The sequence below is a fragment of the Bactrocera tryoni genome, chromosome 5 (genome assembly GCF_016617805.1).
Source record: "Bactrocera tryoni isolate S06 chromosome 5, CSIRO_BtryS06_freeze2, whole genome shotgun sequence".
In the NCBI taxonomy this organism is placed as follows: Eukaryota; Metazoa; Arthropoda; class Insecta; order Diptera; family Tephritidae; genus Bactrocera; species Bactrocera tryoni.
In genome coordinates this window covers 54,297,055-54,316,712 of record NC_052503.1, presented here as the reverse complement: position 1 = coordinate 54,316,712, position 19,658 = coordinate 54,297,055, and the positions used below count along the sequence as shown (strand labels likewise).

Genomic DNA, 19,658 nt, shown 5'->3' with positions numbered 1-19,658 from the left:
TTTTAATTTAGCCAAATCCAGAATAACGCACGTTTTTGTAAGACTCCAAGGAGGAGCGCGAAGGCTTGGGATCACTGGATTATTTAAATGAATATTCATTTACTTTGCAGAATGGATCAGCGTTTGTAAGGCTGAGGTTTTCCTGGTTTTTCTTTTCCGATGTAGCCTGTTTGTTAGTGCGGCTTTAATAGGAGAGCCTTCGGCACTGATCATTTTCGTAATCATGCTTCTGGTGATGTAAAGCAATCTGTTTTCTAAGGTAGGTAACCCTGCTTCGGCTAGAATGTTTGCTATAGGGGTAGTACGGAAAGCTCCACTGGCAAGTGGGGCTTCAGTGTGGTATGCTGACTCCATCTTTGACCAGTTTATTTTTGATGTGTTGAATATAGGGAACCCATAATCAATTTTTGACAGAATAATTGATTTAACTATGTGAGTGAGTGTGTTGGAAATACTTTCTAATTGTACATTGCGGGGATTTCAATGCCTGAGCGATAGAATAGGGAAGCAAAGCAACTAACTATAGAGGAAGTACACTGCTTAAAGCCTTCGCTGTGCTAGACGCTGTCCTGCTGAACACAGGGACAAAGTATACATTTGAAAATAATAGGCATAGATCCATTATTGACGTATCTTTACTATTAGAACTTTAATTCGGTAATTCCAAAGCTCCAGGCCTGGATGGAATCCCAAACAGGGACCTGAAGCTCGCAGTGAATCACATCGCAAACCCATTTGAGCTATTTACACGATGTGGATATGGAAAATACAACGGCTAGTGCTATTATAGAAGGTTGACAAACCAGCGGGGGAATCGAGTTCTTATCACTTACCATGCATGATCGACACAATGGACAAAATGCTGGAGTGGAATATCTGGGTCCAACTAGAAAGTTACCTAAAAGGGGAGGCCTACAGCCTATCCAACAACCAATACGGCTTCTCCGAGTCCACTTTATGGAGTGTACTGTATGATGTAATACTACGCTCCACGCTGCCTAAAGAAGACATCGCGGTAACTATAGTAGCCAATGAACTCCACCAAATCCAGAACATATGTAATGAGACTGTACTATAAATGAAACATAAAGAGCTCAAAACTCGCAGAACAAAAAACGTATAATGACGCCAGACATAATGGCTGGAGAACTGAAGCGGATCTAGAGGTGGGAAGAGGGACGCACCGATTAATCGGAAATGTGCAAACATAGGTGGACCGAAAGCACGGCGAGATAGACTTTAACATTACGCAGTTTCTAACAGGACACAGATGTTTCAGAGAGTTCCTGCATAGGCACGGTCATGACAATGGAGTTATTTGCTCTTTCTGTGGTAGCAGTAGCGAAAATGAGAACATATATTTTTCTGCTGCCCAAGATTTACAACCGAGCGACAGGATCTGAAGATGAAAGTGGCAAGCCGAATAACACCTGATAACATAGTCCCTTATATGCTACAAAGGGAACAAGCGTGGTTCCGAATGAGGTGCACCTTTAGTGAATAGTACGAATCGTATATACTGCATTCTACTAAGTATCAGTATCTATGGAAAATTCCTCCTTCGAAAACAAAACAAAAAAAACCACAAAACACACCAATTAATTGAATTATCTTTTGTTTTCCGATTTTAACAACACTTTTAATAACATTCACGAAAATGACCGGCTCGTGCCAAACCTTATTACTATTTACATAAATAATTATATTAAAAATTCCGTTAGCTACAAATACAGATACTATGAATAGATGTGTGTGATTTTTAGCCAATCTGCTGCACAATCACCTCACAGCCAAGTCGACTCACCGGTTTCCCATGCAAATCAAAGCCATCCGGCAGCGCGAACTCACTGCTGCAGTTGGAATGTCCAACAACAATGCACTGCCGCGTGAATATGTCGAGTAACTCTGGTGCATTGAAGAAGCGCTCACGCTTGCGCCGCGGGCCGTACAAATCGATGCGGTCGTAAATTACGCCGGACACATGCCAGCGTTTGAATTGCTTAACAGTGCGCGCATCTTGCAGCTCATCGCCCCACACAAATGTCGCCTGACCCAAGTCCAAACCGAAGTCAAGCAACGCGCCATGCTGCAGAAAGTCTTCTGCATGCGCCACGGTACCCAAAAGATTCGCTGATTGGGCAAAGTTCACGGCGTTCAGATAGCTGCGCGTGCGCAAATCCTTAAAAGGTTCCCACAAGCGCGTTTCGCCAATCGTCACGAACGCAACTGGAAAGACATTCTGTTTCAGGCGCAACATAGTGCAGATGTCAGCATCGAAACTGGAGAAGAATAAGGGACGACCGCAACCATATTTAACGGTAGTTTTCAAAATGGTGTCGACGAAGCGATTTTTACGCTGCGTTTGCGCTGCCTCCAATGCGCCGCCCACTAAAGGCTGCGGCCACTTGATTTCGATATCCAGGCCGAGCGTTGAAGGCAATATTTCGAATATTTCACGCAGCGTAACGAATATGCGTTCCATCTCCGAAGCATTGCGCGCGTTGTAGTTCGTGTATTCATAGATGTCGCCATCTTCAATGGCAAATACGCGACTGGCTTTCAGTTGTTTATAAGTTAAGTCCTTAATTAGAACATAATCCAAGTCCTCTACGCTTTCCACAAGGCGCCCCTTTGGCGCGGTCTTGAAACCAAAATCATGCCAGACTATCGGCACATAGTCGCGCGTCAGCTGTACGTCCAACTCCACCATTTCTGCCTTGAATTTGTGTGCGTATGAAAAACTGGCTAAAGTATTTTCCATCAATGGTGCATCCGCATTGTAGCTGGCACCTATGCCGCGATGGCCTATATCCACCGATGGCCAATTCATGGGCCAGTACCGCTGAAAGCTGCCGCGCAAATTATAATCCGCAGCGCCGGCTAAAGGGCGTATAATCACGTAGGGCAACGTCAACGCACCGACTTGAAAACCATTCACAGCGCCTTGTATAGGCAGGTTCAGCACGCCTTCCCCGCCACGCAAATCTAGAGATAGAATTAATGCTTCGCCTACGCGATCGGCATCCGCCGTAAAAATGCTCAGCTGATATGAGTTTTTGGTGTTCAACGCGGCTGTGAAGCGAAATATGACAACATCGCCCGCTGTATAGGGTACGCCGCGCTCTGTTTGCGCTTGAAACTGCGAGCGATTATAAGCGTAGTGTGACACCTCCAGTTCGGTGTCGCGCCAAGCGCTGGGCGGCAACTCAAAACCATTTTGTGAAACGCTCATCTTCAGCAGAAATTTCGTGGCCCGATTCAAGTGCATATAACGGTAAAACTTCATATGCTGCTCCCAAATGAACTTAAATTCGATGGCATACTCATGGCGCAGCCAACCTTTTTCGTGCTCCACATCACCCACGGTCATGTGTGACAACAAGCCAAATTGATCCTTCCCAGGTGGCCGATACATCTGGTATTGCTCCAACACGCGCCCATACGGTACACCCTCCCAATCGTGCACCCGTCGCCTGCCGTATCTATCGACGCTGAAGATAAAGTAACGGTAGTGTATACGCGCGTTGGCGCAAATTGCCACTTTAGCTGACCAGACGCCGTTGTCGCGACCGCTTGGCGTCATCACCACAGCTCGTTCCACCTGCCATGCGCCAAGTCGCGCATGATCACCCACCACAGCAACACGCTCGCCCGCAAGCACAACGCGACGCACCTCCACAGTGAAAATACGCATTATCGGCAGACAGAGAAAGCTACGCGTATCTTCCGGCACATACTCGTCGTCCATTTGGTCTTTTGTCCGATTGCGATATGCGACTGAATCGCTGGGCATATCCTCGCCGCCGCTCATTATTGCCTCGTAGTCTTCCATTTGTTGCGGCGTTAGCTTGAATGGTGGCGCTTCCGAGTTGCTTTTGCCAGCCGCGCGTACGACGAAGTTCGCTATCGACTTCTTCAAGTCCAACGACCATTCACCAGCTGTGTCTGCATAGCTACTAATTTGGCTTTGTACGCTTGCCGTTCGTGGTAGTAGCACGCTGTACAGCACAACAACAAATAATATGACTAGTTGTATCGTTTGCGAATTGGCACTCATTGGTTGAAAGCTGATAGAATGAAAAGTATATTTTATTTAAACTTTGCTCTTGGAACTCTCGACGTCTTTAAGCGTTCGATTTTTTTATAATATTGTTTTTGTTGCAGCGTTATTGATTTACTTTTTTATATTTCTTATTTACTGTTTATCTTTATTTAATGCGTCTGCGCAGCGTGTTGCGTCGCTTCTTCTGTGATCGTCGCGTTTATCTAACGTTAACGCTCGCCGCTTGGCATTTCGGAGCTAACTGAAGCGCGCTGACGGAAGAGTAAGAGCACTGCTAACAGATAACGTCACGGTGATTCTCTTTATGTGCATTTTGGTGTTTTTATTATATTTACATAGATTGGTTTAGCTGGACCAGCAGACGCCCGCAATTACTTGAAGACAGTGAACTCGCGCTTAATGTAACTCCTAATTTCTATGAGCTCCAATGAGTTTATATGATTCATCTTTCAAATGAGAATGAATTGCCAGAGAGTCATGATTGGCCTTGACAATATCGTCAATTTCGTGAGTACTTTTATTGTCTTTGACCACCAGAACTTATTTTGTCAAACTAAGCAAGTGGTAAATAATTGTATATTCTCCGATCAACATTAGAGAGCCAATATTTTAGAAAAAAAGAAAAAGAAAAACAGCGAAAGAAATTATCGTCAACGAAATCAGACATAAACAGTTCATCGTGCCCATCATCAACCAATCCATTTCCATAAATTTACTTGAGTACGTTTTTATCTAGTACCCACTGTTGTCTATAACTTTAATGAATTCAAATTTATTCCAATTTAAAGCTGCCTCAGGTCATTTATGGAGCGCCATGAAAACTGCAAAGGTAACAAAACCATGAATTGGATTTGAAAAATAAGGGTAAATACTATTTAATTTATGCAGAAATTTCTTTGACTACAAGTGGATGACTGATCAGAATGATCGTAAATTTCCAAATAACAGCGCTTATCCCATTCGTATTAAGCATTGCAAACATAACTTTAAAAATGCAATCATAATTATAACTCAATAAGTAATTATTATTTTCTTTAGTAGTAATGGGTGACCCAAGTAGAGTTACTTCTTTCAATAGCTTTTTTTTACAGATCACACGTGAGTCGTGTCAAGCTCTCACTTTTTTGTATTGTTTGCCATTTCATCATGGAAAGACTTACGCTTGAACAACGTTTACAAGGCTTTCAACTTAATTATGAAAATTCACGATCTGTAAAGAATGTGTTTCGCGCCCTTCGCTCAACTTATCGGCAACACAATCGACCTGCTGAGCATACTATTCGCAACACCATCAGAGTAAACACGAAGACCGTGAAGAGTCGATTCGGCTCCGTTCGCAGCGCAGTTCATTTTACGTCGAAATCTTAAAAGTTCCGATGATCTCGAGCTAAATTTTATTCAGCGATGAGGCTCATATCTGGCTTAATATGTATGAAAACAATCACAACTGTCACATTTGGGACGAAGACCAACCTGAAGAGATTCAATCGCAGCCATTTGATCCAGAAAACACCACGATTTGGTGTGGTTTGTGAGCCGGTAAATTCTCACACATCGTATCAATCAATGGATTTATTGAGAAAATACTTCTGTAAGCATATAATTTCTCGTTTTGATCCTGTGAAGATATGTAAAGTTTAAAGTCTATGCCGATAATCCCGCTTCGATTCAGGCCTTGGAGCATAATATCACATGTGTCATTCGCCTGTTATCAGTCGAAATGAACGAGTCATCGAAAATCGGACTCAACGGATAGACCATCTGAGACGTAGCCGCGGCAAACAGTTGAAAGAGATAAAATTCAAAAAAAAAAATGCCAAAGAATGTTCTTTCGAAAGATAATAAACATTCACTATTAAGTTTTAAGTTTCTGTGTTTTTTCTTTAAAAATAGTAGGGAAAGTGGCAATGGTTCACCTTTTACCATACAATTACATTCTTGATATACGCCGTTACTAGTATGTAAAAAAATTGATTTGTTAGTATGTTATTGTAATCTGTTAATCGGGTGCTGTAGGCCTTAATTACTGAGCTGGTAATGTAAATTCCGTTACACAACATCACACACCTTCTCACTTGCTTTTGACACTCACACCTTGTTGTTGACTGTTAAGCGTGAAATATAATATGAGCTGCTTAAATAAATCGAACTACTTAATTAATGTAAACAAGTTTTCTCGCGTTAACACGATGTAAAGGGCGCCAGATGTCGTGTGTATATTTGTACTAACTTTTCGGGGCCTGATTCGATTTTGTTCGGACTAAATTATTTCCTTCGCTGGGCCGTTGCGAATTTCTATTACGATAACACACTTTCGTTTTAATCAGTGGTTTGAAAACCCATCTCTCTTAAAGACCATCAAATGGTCAAGGCAAACTTCAAAAATAAGAGACAAGCTGGATACAACTTCCATAAAATATGTAAAATGTTATTTTACTAGATGTTTGTATGAGCTACTTCACCAATTTCTGGAAATTGACGCAACAAATAAGAGTTTTACAAATCCCAAGACTTCAGAAGTTAAGTTCAAATAAAAACACACACATAAATCTTCCGCAGAATTTTTCTCTCGAAATCTCGCAATGCCGACTCATCATATGTTGCCAACGTCCATGCCTCTGCACCATATAGCCAGACAGGATAGAATTTGATCTTTGTCGAGAGAGAAATTTACTTCTCAATTGCCTACTCCGTCCGAAGTAGCACCCATTGGCAAGAGTTCTTCTGCGTTGAATTTTGAGGCTGACGTTGTTGTTGGTGCTAATGCTTTCGAAACCCATTTGCTTCGCTTGTTTGTCCAAACTCGTGGAAGCAGAACTAACGGTGAGAGTTGAAAAGGGAAGCGAGACGCAACTTCGGACGGAGTAGGCAATTGAGAAGTAAAGTCCTCTCTCGGCGAACAAAAACCAAACTTAATAAGGCTATCATTATTCCCGTCCTCCTATATGGAGGCCTGGAAGATGACAACAACTGATGAGTCGATGTTACGAGTTTTCGAGAGAAAGGTTCTGCGAAAGACTTATGGTCCTTTGCGCGTTTGCCATGGCGAATATCGCATTCGATGGAACGATGAGCTGTATGACATACACGGCAACTATGACATAGTTCAGCGAATTAAAAGACAGTGGCTACGCTGGCTAGGTCATGTCATCCGAGTGAACGAAAACACTCCAGCTCTGAAAGTATTCGACGCAGTACCCGCCGGGGGAAACAGAGTAAGAGGAAGACCTCCACTCCGTTGGAAAGACCAGGTGGAGAAGGACCTGGCTTCGCTTGGAATATCCAATTGGCGCCACGTAGCGAAAAGAAGAAACGACTGGCGCGCCGTTAACTCGGCTATAGACGCGTAAGCGGTGTCTACGCCAGTAAAGAAGAGGAAGTATCAGCAGTATTATCTTTCCATATTGCATTGATAACGATGAACTTCTCGTAGTCGTCAGGATCACATCGAAAGGTTGCATTGAGATTTGTTTTTTGTTTTGCAATTAAAAGCGTTTCATTGCAAAAGATATATTAGTTCTGAGGGTCTAGATTTGTATACAATACTCTTCGACATTAAAAAAGAAGGCAAAATTTTTGGATCCGCTGAAGTCTACTAAAAGGAAGGTATTATGGCAGTTTTTTAACCCCATATTCGTTACATTTAACAAACCTAAATATACATAGGTCAAATGGGGCTATAATCGGTTGTTGAAAAAATACGATAATAATACGCTCTTCCACTTACTAACTTCAATCCGAGCCTATGGATCTCAATTTTTGCTCAATTATTTAGCTTAAGGCCACTTTTTCGTTAGAAAACGCGTTCCTTACAGGGCAGAGTAAATTAAAGTTCGGAATTTCCGTCCAGGATTGAGTGCTTTAAGCCCTCGACAAAAGCTTCCTTCAACTGAAAACTAAAATCCTCTATCGAGTAAAGTCTTAGTTCGACGTTTCAACTCTCTGCGTTAGTTTAACCCGACGCTAATGGGAATGAATTCGTGCATTTATCATAACCTTTACTGAACAGCAGTAAGAATAATTTACAGGTGATATCGATGATACCGGTAAACTAGCTGCTAAAAAGAAAACAATGCTGAATAATTTTGAATTTTTTTATTGAACTCAATTTTGAGTAATTGGTAAATATTCTTTGTGAGCACTGCTCTTTCATCTTTTAAAGCCTCTTTTATGTTTACAGGTACATACATACATTTTAGCAGTTTCTACTGACACTTTTAATAAATAATATAATTTACTTCTAGTATAACAATATTTAATAATTTTAATAAAAACATTTGTAACTCTGATAAATGAAGAACGCAGCAATTTAATTAATACAATAAAATTTGTATCTTAAAACCTTCTATTACTTGCGTATTTTCGACAATTAAAGGTTAACAAATAATACGTATAAGCCGCTTATATTATCTTCAGCACTCAAGGGGGTTTCCGAAGTCACTTTATTACGCGCTTCAAATTCTCAGTAAAATTATCTCACCCTTATTATGTAAAATACACATTTGCAATTGCTTTAAGCTTCTATGAGTACTTGTATTTCACAAGGCAAGTGTATAATTTCTTAAAAAAAAATATCTATTTATTTTTCTTTTTTTGCTTTCCAAAGGCCGACCCAATATTGCGCCGCGCTCAATAATATTTTAGTTTCGTGTTTATTATTTTAAAAATATTATTGCTTTGCATTGTTTGTCATCACGGTGCAGCTATTATTATAGAAAATCTTTTAAAACTCATTTTATAGAAAATTTTATTTTGTTCATATTTTTTTTAGTAATTTAAATTTGTTCCAATAAGCTCTTTGTCATGCATTTTTTATTGGAAATAATTTGATTTATATTGCCGTAGGCTCGTAGTGTTCGAAAGTCTGAAACATTTTCTATATTATATTGTATATGTATATATAGTATATTTCACATATTTGTGAAGTAATTACAGAAATAATATTAATCTAGTTTTGCCCATAGATAATTTTAAGCTTTGCTTCTTATTGTCAATTTTCAAATATTATAATATTTTCATCAACTAGAATTTTTTTAGTTTTAATACAAATAAATTATAGAAATTTTTTCTAAATAATTATCACACAGTTTTTATATAAATATTACATTAATTACATAAACAAGCAAAAATATTTTTATATTTACGGGTTTCATATAGCCTCATAAAGTTATAACGAACCAAAAATGAAGCGTTGAGAATTGTAATTCCGTAAACCTTGGATGTAATCAAACAACAATTTATTAAACAAGTGTAAAAATTTATGATTTTATGATGCTTTATAACAAGATGTGAGCCATTAATTTTGAAAATTAACGAAAACAGAAAATGTTTTTTGAAAAGTTCTGCACTTCTTCTTCGCAAATTATCTATTCTTTATTTGTGTCAAGTCTTTTTTTATACTTATTTCTGATTTTTGGTCTTATACAGTCTGTTCAAATAAAAAATATATTTTTTTTAATAAAAATTCATTCCTTTTCCTTTCCGCATGACTTCAACAATAAGAGTAAAAATATTTCTTGATTTTGTTCTAAAGATACAGTCAGTAATTGAATCATAGTTCAACTAGTTTTGTTTGAAAACTCAATTTTCGTTAAAAAAAATTCTAAAACATATCCTATCTTCCTTTGGGAAATTAAAATTATTCAATATAAATAACGAAAGATTTCACTAAAACTGTTTACGCTTTCAGGAAAAGTCCGGTAATTTCATAAAACGAAATCATGTCTTAAGTAAGGTCTTAAAAAGGGAAGCTGAAATACATAAATAATTTTGACTAAATTCACATATTTATAAGCATATTATCTATTATTACTATCACTTATAATTATTACTTTTACTTGAATCTCATTATTCAAAATTTTCTTTCACGTTTTCTATTTTTGCACTATGTTTCCCCAGTGTGGCTACGTATCTCTTAAATTTTTTATAAAGCTAATGAGTTTTTCAAATTTTCTATTTTTGCAACGCAATAAAATGCGCCATTTATAGTTATACGTGTTGAAAGTTTATTCATGAAGAACTAGGTCAGAATTCCTGGACCTTAATTTAGACTCCCTGAAAACATTTACCAAAACTCATATAACTTAACATTTCCTTGTCTTTCCACAAGAAAATCTTCGCAACTATTTCGTTGAAATTTTCTATTAATTAGATGTCTTTAATTTTCCGTTATACTTATTGGTGATTTCTAAAATGCAGAGATTGTTGTACCGGTATCTATAACGAAGTGTCTCCGCCGCATTTCCTCAATACTTCTGCAACAACAACAATATTGTGCACTTACTCCCGAAACGAATGTCATATGTCTCATTATCCTTGGTTATCTGTCATAACTAAGTGGCTGCCTATGTCCTAGTTCTATATCGGCGCTAAATTTTCGCTTAGAAGCACAAAAGGGTGTAATAGTTGAATGCAAGACATTAACTGTTGTTATAACGGTAAAAAACCATGCCCAAAATAATTTACAAAAAATAATTTATAAATTTACATTCATCTGGACCCAAAACTTGCGTTGGAACGGAACCCCTACAATATCAGTGTTATCGGTCAACTTCGATGTACTGTCAACATTGTTGAATAAGAGAGAGATGAGAGAAATTCCCAATCAGCCTTCTGGAATGATTCCGGATCCTATAGTTTCAGAGTACATGTTATATTGCGAAAAGTTGTTAAGGCAATTAATTGATTCCAGAAATGTTTAGTCACACTCTTTCGGATTTGCCATGTCAATATTTTCTTTGTTGAGAAACTACTTCTAATTACTAGTTACTTCTCTCTTAACAAAATATATAAATTGACAGTATTTTTTCATATCACTGAAAGTATGATCCTCGGTGACCTTTGATGTACGAAGTGATTAATTAGTCGACCTAAACGCGATAAGGCTCTCAATCATACCTATGCAAATACAGATATTTGAGGTATTTTTCCGTCGCAGTTATTTGAATATTAGGTTTGCTTCCGTCTGTTTCGCATTGGGGATATTGGGGACCCTTACCAATTTTGACTCTTAGAAATGGCTTTCGTGGAATCAGTTGTTCTTATTCTCTTTTTATAGTCACGTAGCCTCGATCTATCTATCGAATATATTTAAGAACATATTCAGAGAATCCTTTATAGCTTAAGAGAGGCTCTTTTAGTGGTAAGAGTAAAATATGTAAAACAGGGCAAAAATAAGTGCGATGGCAATATAATTATCGTTGCATAGTTGTTTGAGGTTTTTTAGGCCAGTTCGTCACATTTTTTAAAATTTCCAATTTCTTGTAAAATTACAAGAATTTCATTAGCTGTTTACTCAGTAGAGTAAGTTAGCTGATTATAGAAAAGATTGTCTCGGAAAACATCTTTTGAAATCTTATTCCAAGTGGGCGGAATACTATACACTTCTTAATAAGTTGTTTGCTTACTCAAAGGCTGTGTAGTTGTCACCGTGTTTGATCTCTCCGCGGGATGATTTATATTCTTGTCACATTCTCTAATGGCTTTGTATGGTTTCAGATCTATCAAAGGATCATAAGTCGTTTAAGTAAACTATTAAAGCTAAATTTTACATAAAACGTTGGAGCATACTAATTGTGTCTACATGCTAAGGCTGCTTTGTGATCCATATTTTTTGGCACGACTAATCCATAATAAACTCATTTATATAAATCCGGTACACCTCGGTGTCATGCAAAATATCCTTGCGGTGTGAACTCGTGCGATTTAGTGATTTGGCTCTTAAATCTCATCAGTAACTTTTTCAAGAACTAGTTTCTCAGCTCTATAGTTTGGAGTTTGGTAATAAGTCACATGTCTTTCAGTTAAAAAATATACTTTTGTTTTATATTAAAATTGTCTAATAAATATAAATTAAATTAAAATTAAAAAAGTTAACTTCTAGAAAAGCTTCCAATTAAATTTTTTCGTTCTTAAGAGTTATCATAAATCTCAAAGCACTTGTACGGTATGTGAAATAAAAATTTAGTTAAATTAAAAACAATTAACTATTTAAAACTTAAAACTATAATTTCATCTGAGCATTATTGCAAAAAACAACAATAATAAAAGATTCTTCACAATAAATTTGATATTCACATTTGTTAAATAAAAACCAAAAAATTTACAAAGTTCGTTAATACAATTTTTTAACTACTATAATTGTTAAATTTCAAGAGAGCAAATATTTGAAAGAAAAACTGCCAAAGTTATAAGGTAAAATAGTAATTTGTATATGGGTCCATATCTAGCACGCTGCACTCTCAAGCGCCACTTGGGCTATGAGTTCGAGGGACGCTCACCCTGGATTTCCCGCAAACAGACTCTCACTTTGCAATTTTTGTTTTTTTTTAAGAGTTGTTGCTGTTACTGTACGTTTTTATCAGGGGCAGAATTACTTACTGCTTGGGAGGGTCACCGCCGCCACACCACAGTCCTTGCTGGCGCTCGAGCTGTACGCGCAGCCGTTTAGCCGCCAACACATACAACGCTACTGTACCTTATACTTTCGCTTTGGATTTCTCATGCACACACTTTGCGACCAGCGTTCGCCAGCGAACCGCATTGATCGCAAGCGGCGACTTAAATAAAAAACAGTTCCAAGTTTTTCTTGTATTCTTGTTTCTTTAACGGAACTATTTTTCATATCTTTTGTGATTCATATGTCTTAAGCGTATTTTTTGTTTTTCTTTCTACGATTTTTAACATTAAATTATGTTGTGTGTTGTTATTATTATTGCTTATTTATATGTGTAAGTGTGTGTACTAATTAAAATTTATTTGCGACTACTTGAAGATTTTGTTTTCTATTTTTATATGGTGTTTTTGTGAATATCTTTTATAAAAAAATATAGTTAAGTCTACTGAAAGTGAATAATGCCGTTACTCAAATCGCCCCCGTATAAAACTCGGCATATACTTCCCGCCATTTGCTCGGATCGACAAGCCGATCACGATCACTTATAAATTACCCTCCCTTCAGAGTGTTATTTCAACCCTGTTATCACTTTGCTGCTCCCGCTATCGACTGCAGACCCGCTTAGCGCAGGCACTGCTCCTCGAACTCTGCTAGGAGACTGGACGAATTGAAGAATGCGCGCTCCTTGCCTTCCGGTATGTATAGATCTGTGCGATCGTAGCATGTGGCAGTCGCACCAATTTCCACAAAGTACTGCACGCGTTCCTTGGAGTTGCAATCGTCACCCCAGACCAGTGAGATCTGTCCCAAGTCGCGCGCTTTCTGCAAAAGCTGCGCGCCCTCTTCGCTCAGCAGGTCCTCAGCATGTGGCGCCGTGCCAGCCAACTCGAAGGCTTGTGCATTATTGATAGCCTGTTCGACAGTGCGTGTACGCAAGTCCATGAAAGGCGACCATTTCTTGGTTTGACCTTGTGTCAAGAACATCACAGGGAAAAGATTTTGCTTGAAGCGTAACATTGTACATATGTCCGCATCGAAGCTGGAGAACAGCAGCGGACGTCCACAGCCATGGTTGATGACGGTCGCTAGCACACGATCAGTAAAGAAATTCTTATCGATGGTCTGATGCGCTTCGGGCGCGCCGCTGGCACGACGCTGTGGCCACTTGATCTCCACATCGATGCCCAACGACTTGGGCAAACCCTCGAGTACATCGACTAGCGTGGGGAAAATACGATGCTCCACACGGGGCTCTGCATTGTGCGATGGAAACTCGACTGGCTTGCCGTTGATAATAGCGAACACGCGCAACTGCTTCAATTTCTCGTAATTTATATCTTTGATGAGCACATACTGCAGCTGCTCAGCCTTAGTGATATTTTTACCCTGTGGTGCTGTGCGCATGCCAAAATCGTGGTAGATGACAGGCACACCATCGGCCGTTAAATGCACATCCAATTCAATCATGTCAGCGAATTTTTCATAAGCGCGCATAAACGAAGCGATCGTGTTCTCGCGTTCGGCTGGCGGATCAGCAATGTAGCTGCGTCCATTGCCGCGATGACCCACATTCAAGTTCGGCCAGCTCCTGGGCCAGTAGTGCGCGTATGTGGTGCGGAAGTCAAGCGTCTTGTCGGCGAACGGCTTCACAATCAGGTACGGTAGTGTTAGACGCGCAATAACGGTGGTAGCCTCAGGCACCGGCTCGGTGATGGACAATTCCAGCACACCCTCGCTACCCTCCAGCTGCGGCTGTAATAACAGCCTTGCCGACTGGACGCTGATCGGGTGTGTGGAAAATAATTGCGAACGCTGTCTGTAAAGGACATGGCGCTGTAATATGAAATACAACAATGTCGCCTTGCTCATAAGCAATGCCGAAAGCTTGCTGGGGCTGCAAATGACTCTGCGCATACTTCAATTTCGCCACCTCAACATGTACGCCCGCCTCGGTCGGTTCGCCCTCCTCATTCAATGGCAAAATCTTCACCAACACTTCATCGGCCGGGTCAAATTTCTCAATATCAAGCACCTGGAACATTTGTTCGCGTTCGAACTTCAACTGCACTATACAATCATTGGTCAACCAGCCACGATTCACTTGTGTCTCACCACTGCCATCGGCATCACCGAAGCGATCAATGCGCGTCTCGCTATTAGCCGACTCAGCGCCAGCGGGCTTGAGCACACGAGGTTGTAGACGGGTCTCCCAGCGACGTATCTGCTTGCGACCTTGCTTGTCCTCCACATAGATGAAATAGCGGTAACTTATGTTACGGCAAGTTTGCAACAGCACATTGGCTTGCCATCTGCGTTCGCCCTGTTGTGGTTCCAATGCAATGGCCCGCTCCAAACGCCATTCACCCAAAGCCTTGACGTCACCGGTGAGACCGACGCGCTCGCTAGGACCCAAATCGGTGTGCAGTTCTACGGCGAATTGCTGCAGCGTCGGCGTGCATGGCGTCGTTTCAGAGGCAGTTTCCAAAACCCGCAGTTCGTTCACGATCGTAGCTGCGTCCACGTACGAAGCGCACTGCACGAAAAAGAGCAAAAGAAAAGGACGAAAATCATTTAGTATTTTGCGAAAAGACATCTTGCGTTAAGTTAAGTTTAGGCTATTTCAGTACGATTAGTGCGATTTAAACAAGTGCGAACTTATGCTATTGCTTGTCAGCGTTTAACTGCGGACAAGCTTGATTGGAAGCTTAGTTTAAAACTAGACTGTGGTTCGCTAAATGGCGCAACTGTTTCCGTAGACACAGGTATTGCGATTTCAACGACACAACAACAACATGATATAAATAGATTGTGTTTTCCGAATTTCTATAACTGCTGATAATAGACATATACTAAGACATATACTAAGATGCGATTAATGGACTAATCTTACATATGTACATACATATGTACACGGTTAGCTGGGTTGAATGTCAAGCGCACGAATCTGACTTCATCACGTGCGTCAGCCGAGCCTTCCCGAATGCAAATCAAGTCAAAAGGCGGATCTTAATACGTAAGCTCGCTAACAAGCAGCTTCCTGAAAAGCTGATCTCACTCAATCTCACCCGTGCATACGTACATATATATACATATATTTATATGTATATTTATATATATTTATATGTATGTATATATACACGTGCAGTGTGCGGAAAAAGTAGAATGTTTTGATTGAAGTAATCACTCATGTTATTGCCCTATGATCCGCTGTTACAACAACAAAGCTATGACTAGAAACATCTGATAAGCTGATAATTGTAAAGCTTGTTTGTTTCGACATTTTTTTTTTGTTTGATTTTATGAAAATTAAAAAACAGTACCATAATTATATAAATAGAGTACAGTCGTGCGCAAAGCAAAAGAATCTTCTGTTTTAGTCAAGCTTCGATGAGTGGGAATACTAATTGCTTTTAGAAACCAGAGCAGTTTTGAAACACAAGACAAATTTCTTCAAGCCGAACTTTTAGAAAGAAAATCAATTGAATTAAAATTCTTAGAAAGAACCAACAGCCTGGAACATTCTTAGCTTAACCATATCAATATATAAACAAAAATTGAAAAAAGCGAGCAAAGCAAGCATAGTTACTTAACACTTAAGCACTTAAGATTATAGAAAAGTGAAAAAAACGAAGCCACTGCAGAATTCATTAAGCACAACGAGCACAACAACAACAATTTGAAACAAATAACTTGGAAATCCAATAATACCTGTTGGCATGATTTGTTGGATAAGGTTGAGAGGGAATTAGATGATGGATTTTGATAACCGGTTTTGGAGTTCTGTAAAAACAAACATATATTAAAGTAATTGCATACCAACTAATAATTTTAGGAGCATAAAGAGTGATGGCAAGCGACAGGTAGTTGGTAAAAACTTAACATAACTTAACTTAACTCAAAATAAAAAAGATTAAGCAAAGAAAAAAATTAACTTTACTTAACTTAACATAACATAAAATAATTAAACAAAATAAAAAAGTATGAAATGTTGCGCACTTAAGGCATAAAATTTGAACTTAACTTGTCGTAACGTAACTTAACATAAGTTTACTTACCATAACACAAAATAAAACAGTATGAAATGTTGTGTACTTATGATATACAAATTTAACTTAACTTAACTTAACTTAACTTAACGTAACATTAAATAATTAAATTAAATAAAAAGTATGAAATGTTGCGCACCTAAAATATAAAATTTGAACTTAACTTAATTTGACGTAACGTAACGTAACTTAACGTAACATTAAATAATTAAACAAAATAAAAAGTATGAAATATTGCGCACTTAAAATATAAAATTTGAACTTAACTGAACTTGACGTAACGTAACGTAACTTAACATAACATAAAATAATTAAACAAAATTAAAAATATGAAATGTGCGCACTTGTGATATGAAATTTTAATTATACCCTCATCATGAATTCCATATTAAAACAATTTTCATAATTTCACTTACATTTTTTCCTAAATTCCTATACATGAATAACATCGCTAAGTTTGATTTATCGATCCATCAATGTAATTAAAAAACAATTTTATTCCGAAAATCATTATAACCAAACCGTACTTCCCCCCAAATCTAATACCTGCCCATCCAATTGGCTGATAATTTGTCAATTTTCTATTAAAACTCTGAGCTGTTATTGCTGCACTGGAGAATTGTGCCTCAAGACATGAGCAAATGCGAAAATCTAAAGACATTTGTCGACTTGACGGCTTCAAATTAATAGCTGCATATAAAAGTAAATGTATGTACTTATATATGTACTATATTGGTAAAGGTATCTAGTATTGTTTTGGCTAGCTGTCACTTGAAATCAATCACTGCTTTGAAGACGCGTGTCCCTGACATAATTCTAATGTCCGCAAATTGGAATATAATAAGTACGCATAGGAGTCAAATGTTTGGCTGTCGTCTTTGTTTACGTCACTATGTCCGTGGAGTTCATACATATATTTATTTTGGCACTAAATATATGAATATTTCAACACTTGTATATATGACAACATACATGAAGGGATTTCAAAATGGCAATTTTAATTTTTGAAAAGTCAAAAAACTTAAGTCTGAGAAAACAAAAATTAGCAACTGAACTTTCTCAAAACTTCAGTGGTCATTTTCCAAGTATGAATATAAGTACATATATGAGTATAATTAGATATGTATGTACTCCACTCAAATTCAAGAATTTTCGAATTTCAAGAAAAAGCTAAAAAATACTAGCTGTCACAATTATTTCTCATTTATATATACCATATATTTTTATCTTATTTCTTATTCCAAATCCGTCCATTTTCTTCGGCCACACTGATTAACTTGCACACATTCCAACCAACAAACCACTCGACAGCACGTGATCACGTGTCGTTTCTTGCCAAAGATCGCCAGAATACATAAAATTATCGCTATTGTTTATTAATAGCAGTTGTCATGCATTTTAATAGCACTTTGTTTCAGAGAGCTTGTGTTCACGTGATCGGCAGTTAATGTCGAAGCATTGAAGTCGTGCGTGGAATATAAATAAAATGTTGAAAGACAAAGAATGAAGGCAGAGAAGTGTTTTAAGAAATGAAAAATAAATATGGAGGAGCAAGTAAGGGCAAATTGTGTTTAATTTTTGGATTTCAGCTGCCAAACAACAAGTCTAGTCAAACGAGTTAGCTGTGCCGTGACCAGTAGCAATCTAAGAAACATTATCAAAGTGCTTATCAATATGCACAAATGCCTAACAAGTTTCATATCACACCACAAGGCATACAGAAAACTATTCGAAAGCATTCAAGTTTGACGCGATTTGAATTTTAACGACAAAAAGCTCGTGTCTAAGGTAAGAGTAAAAGCTCTTAAGCTTTTGACAGCTTTTATTTCCAACAACATAACGGCATTGAGGGCGCTTAGCAACAACTGGTTATTTATTTGCGTCAGGGCTTTTAATGCACACACCGTCGCACATGGCGTATGAGTAATCTATATAGCCATTTACCTCACTTGCGCTCCTCCCACACACACATAAAACACTTGAGACGACTAAGCGGCCAGCCTTGGGTAGCTAAAACACAAGTGACATGTGTTTTGGTTGCATCAGCTGTTGACGCAGACAAAGCGACACAGATATTTAACTGGGGGATGTACACTGCGTATACGTAACAGTGGGCGTGTAACAAAAATCGGAAAGCTTTTATATAATGCAAAAGCAATAAAAAGTGTCACAGATTTAAGCAAACTGCTATATTTATCATTTCTGCGCTTAATTTTACCTCCGCGCCGCGTGTTTGCTGGTTAGCACTTGTTATTTTTGTTGTATTTGTAATGAGAAAATCTGCCATATCTGCACTGGCCGTCATGCCGTCAACAGCGGCTGTTACTGTTACTGTCGTAACTGGTGTTTTCGTTGTTGTTTGCGGCGATGCTGCTGCTGTTGTTGCGCTTGTGCCATGCGACCTTGAACTGTAGAAGGCGACGCTTGTCACACCTGCCACGTGAAAGCAATCAAAACATTGCCCGAAATTGCGCGGCAAGGCACAACGCTTTGGTGAGCTAACGGCGTATGATCGCGTTTGTATTTCTTGTTGGTGTTTTTTCACTACTTGTTGTTGCCGTTGCGGTTGTGTTGTCACGGTTTGTGCTACAAAAGTGGGCATTGGTGTGGCACATTTTCTCAGCGTTGCCAGATAACGTTGCTGTAAGTTTTTATGCATTGAGTTTCTTCAGTCTTCAGCACTGCGCCAAAAATTAAATTCAGTTTACACTGCGCGAAATATTTTGTGCAAAAAACAAAAAGTTCACCAGACACTCTCGGCACTCGTGTGTTTGCTACGAAATTCGCGGCGTTCGACTAATGCGCTGGCGACGCACCGTCAATTGGGTGGGTGAAAATAAATTTCGCACCAAATAAATCAAGAAAAAATCGAAATGCAAACAAGGAAACTCACCTACCCATATGATTACTTATAGCATTATAATTGTTAAGTCCGTATGTATGTATGTAAGTAGTTGTGCGCCACCGTAAGGCTTGCCGTTGCGTCATTTTTTGCACGAAAAGGCCTTCGAAATCCACCTTTAAATCGTGAAGTGAGGTGATTTTTATGCTCTTATGAGACATTTTTCTTTTGGCAGCGAATAAGTTGTTTTGGGAGGGAAACGCTGGCAGACTTTGCGCTTATTGCGTTATTTGTTTTCTTTGGAAAATTTAT

At 38.6% G+C, this 19,658-nt stretch overlaps 2 protein-coding genes across 2 annotated transcripts; both read right to left on the bottom strand.

The window, feature by feature from the left end:
• Positions 1–1,758: 1,758 nt before the first annotated feature.
• On the bottom strand, positions 1,759–4,057 carry LOC120778796 (glycerophosphocholine phosphodiesterase GPCPD1-like). The gene has a single exon (XM_040110797.1). The coding sequence runs from the start codon at positions 4,055–4,057 to the stop codon at positions 1,760–1,762; it is 2,298 nt and encodes a 765-aa protein (XP_039966731.1). The 3' UTR covers position 1,759.
• Positions 4,058–12,820: 8,763 nt separating this feature from the next.
• Positions 12,821–19,228, bottom strand: LOC120778720 (glycerophosphocholine phosphodiesterase GPCPD1-like). The gene is given in 4 exon segments (XM_040110682.1): positions 12,821–14,285; positions 14,287–14,991; positions 16,167–16,238; positions 18,723–19,228. Coding segments are annotated over 4 exon segments (2,424 nt in total). The 5' UTR covers positions 19,164–19,228; the 3' UTR covers positions 12,821–13,079.
• Positions 19,229–19,658: the final 430 nt, after the last annotated feature.

Bases quoted from the DNA above. Each gene is read 5' to 3' on its own strand.
- LOC120778796 (XM_040110797.1), bottom strand. From the start codon at position 4,057: ATGAGTGCCAATTCGCAAACGATACAACTAGTCATATTATTTGTTGTT.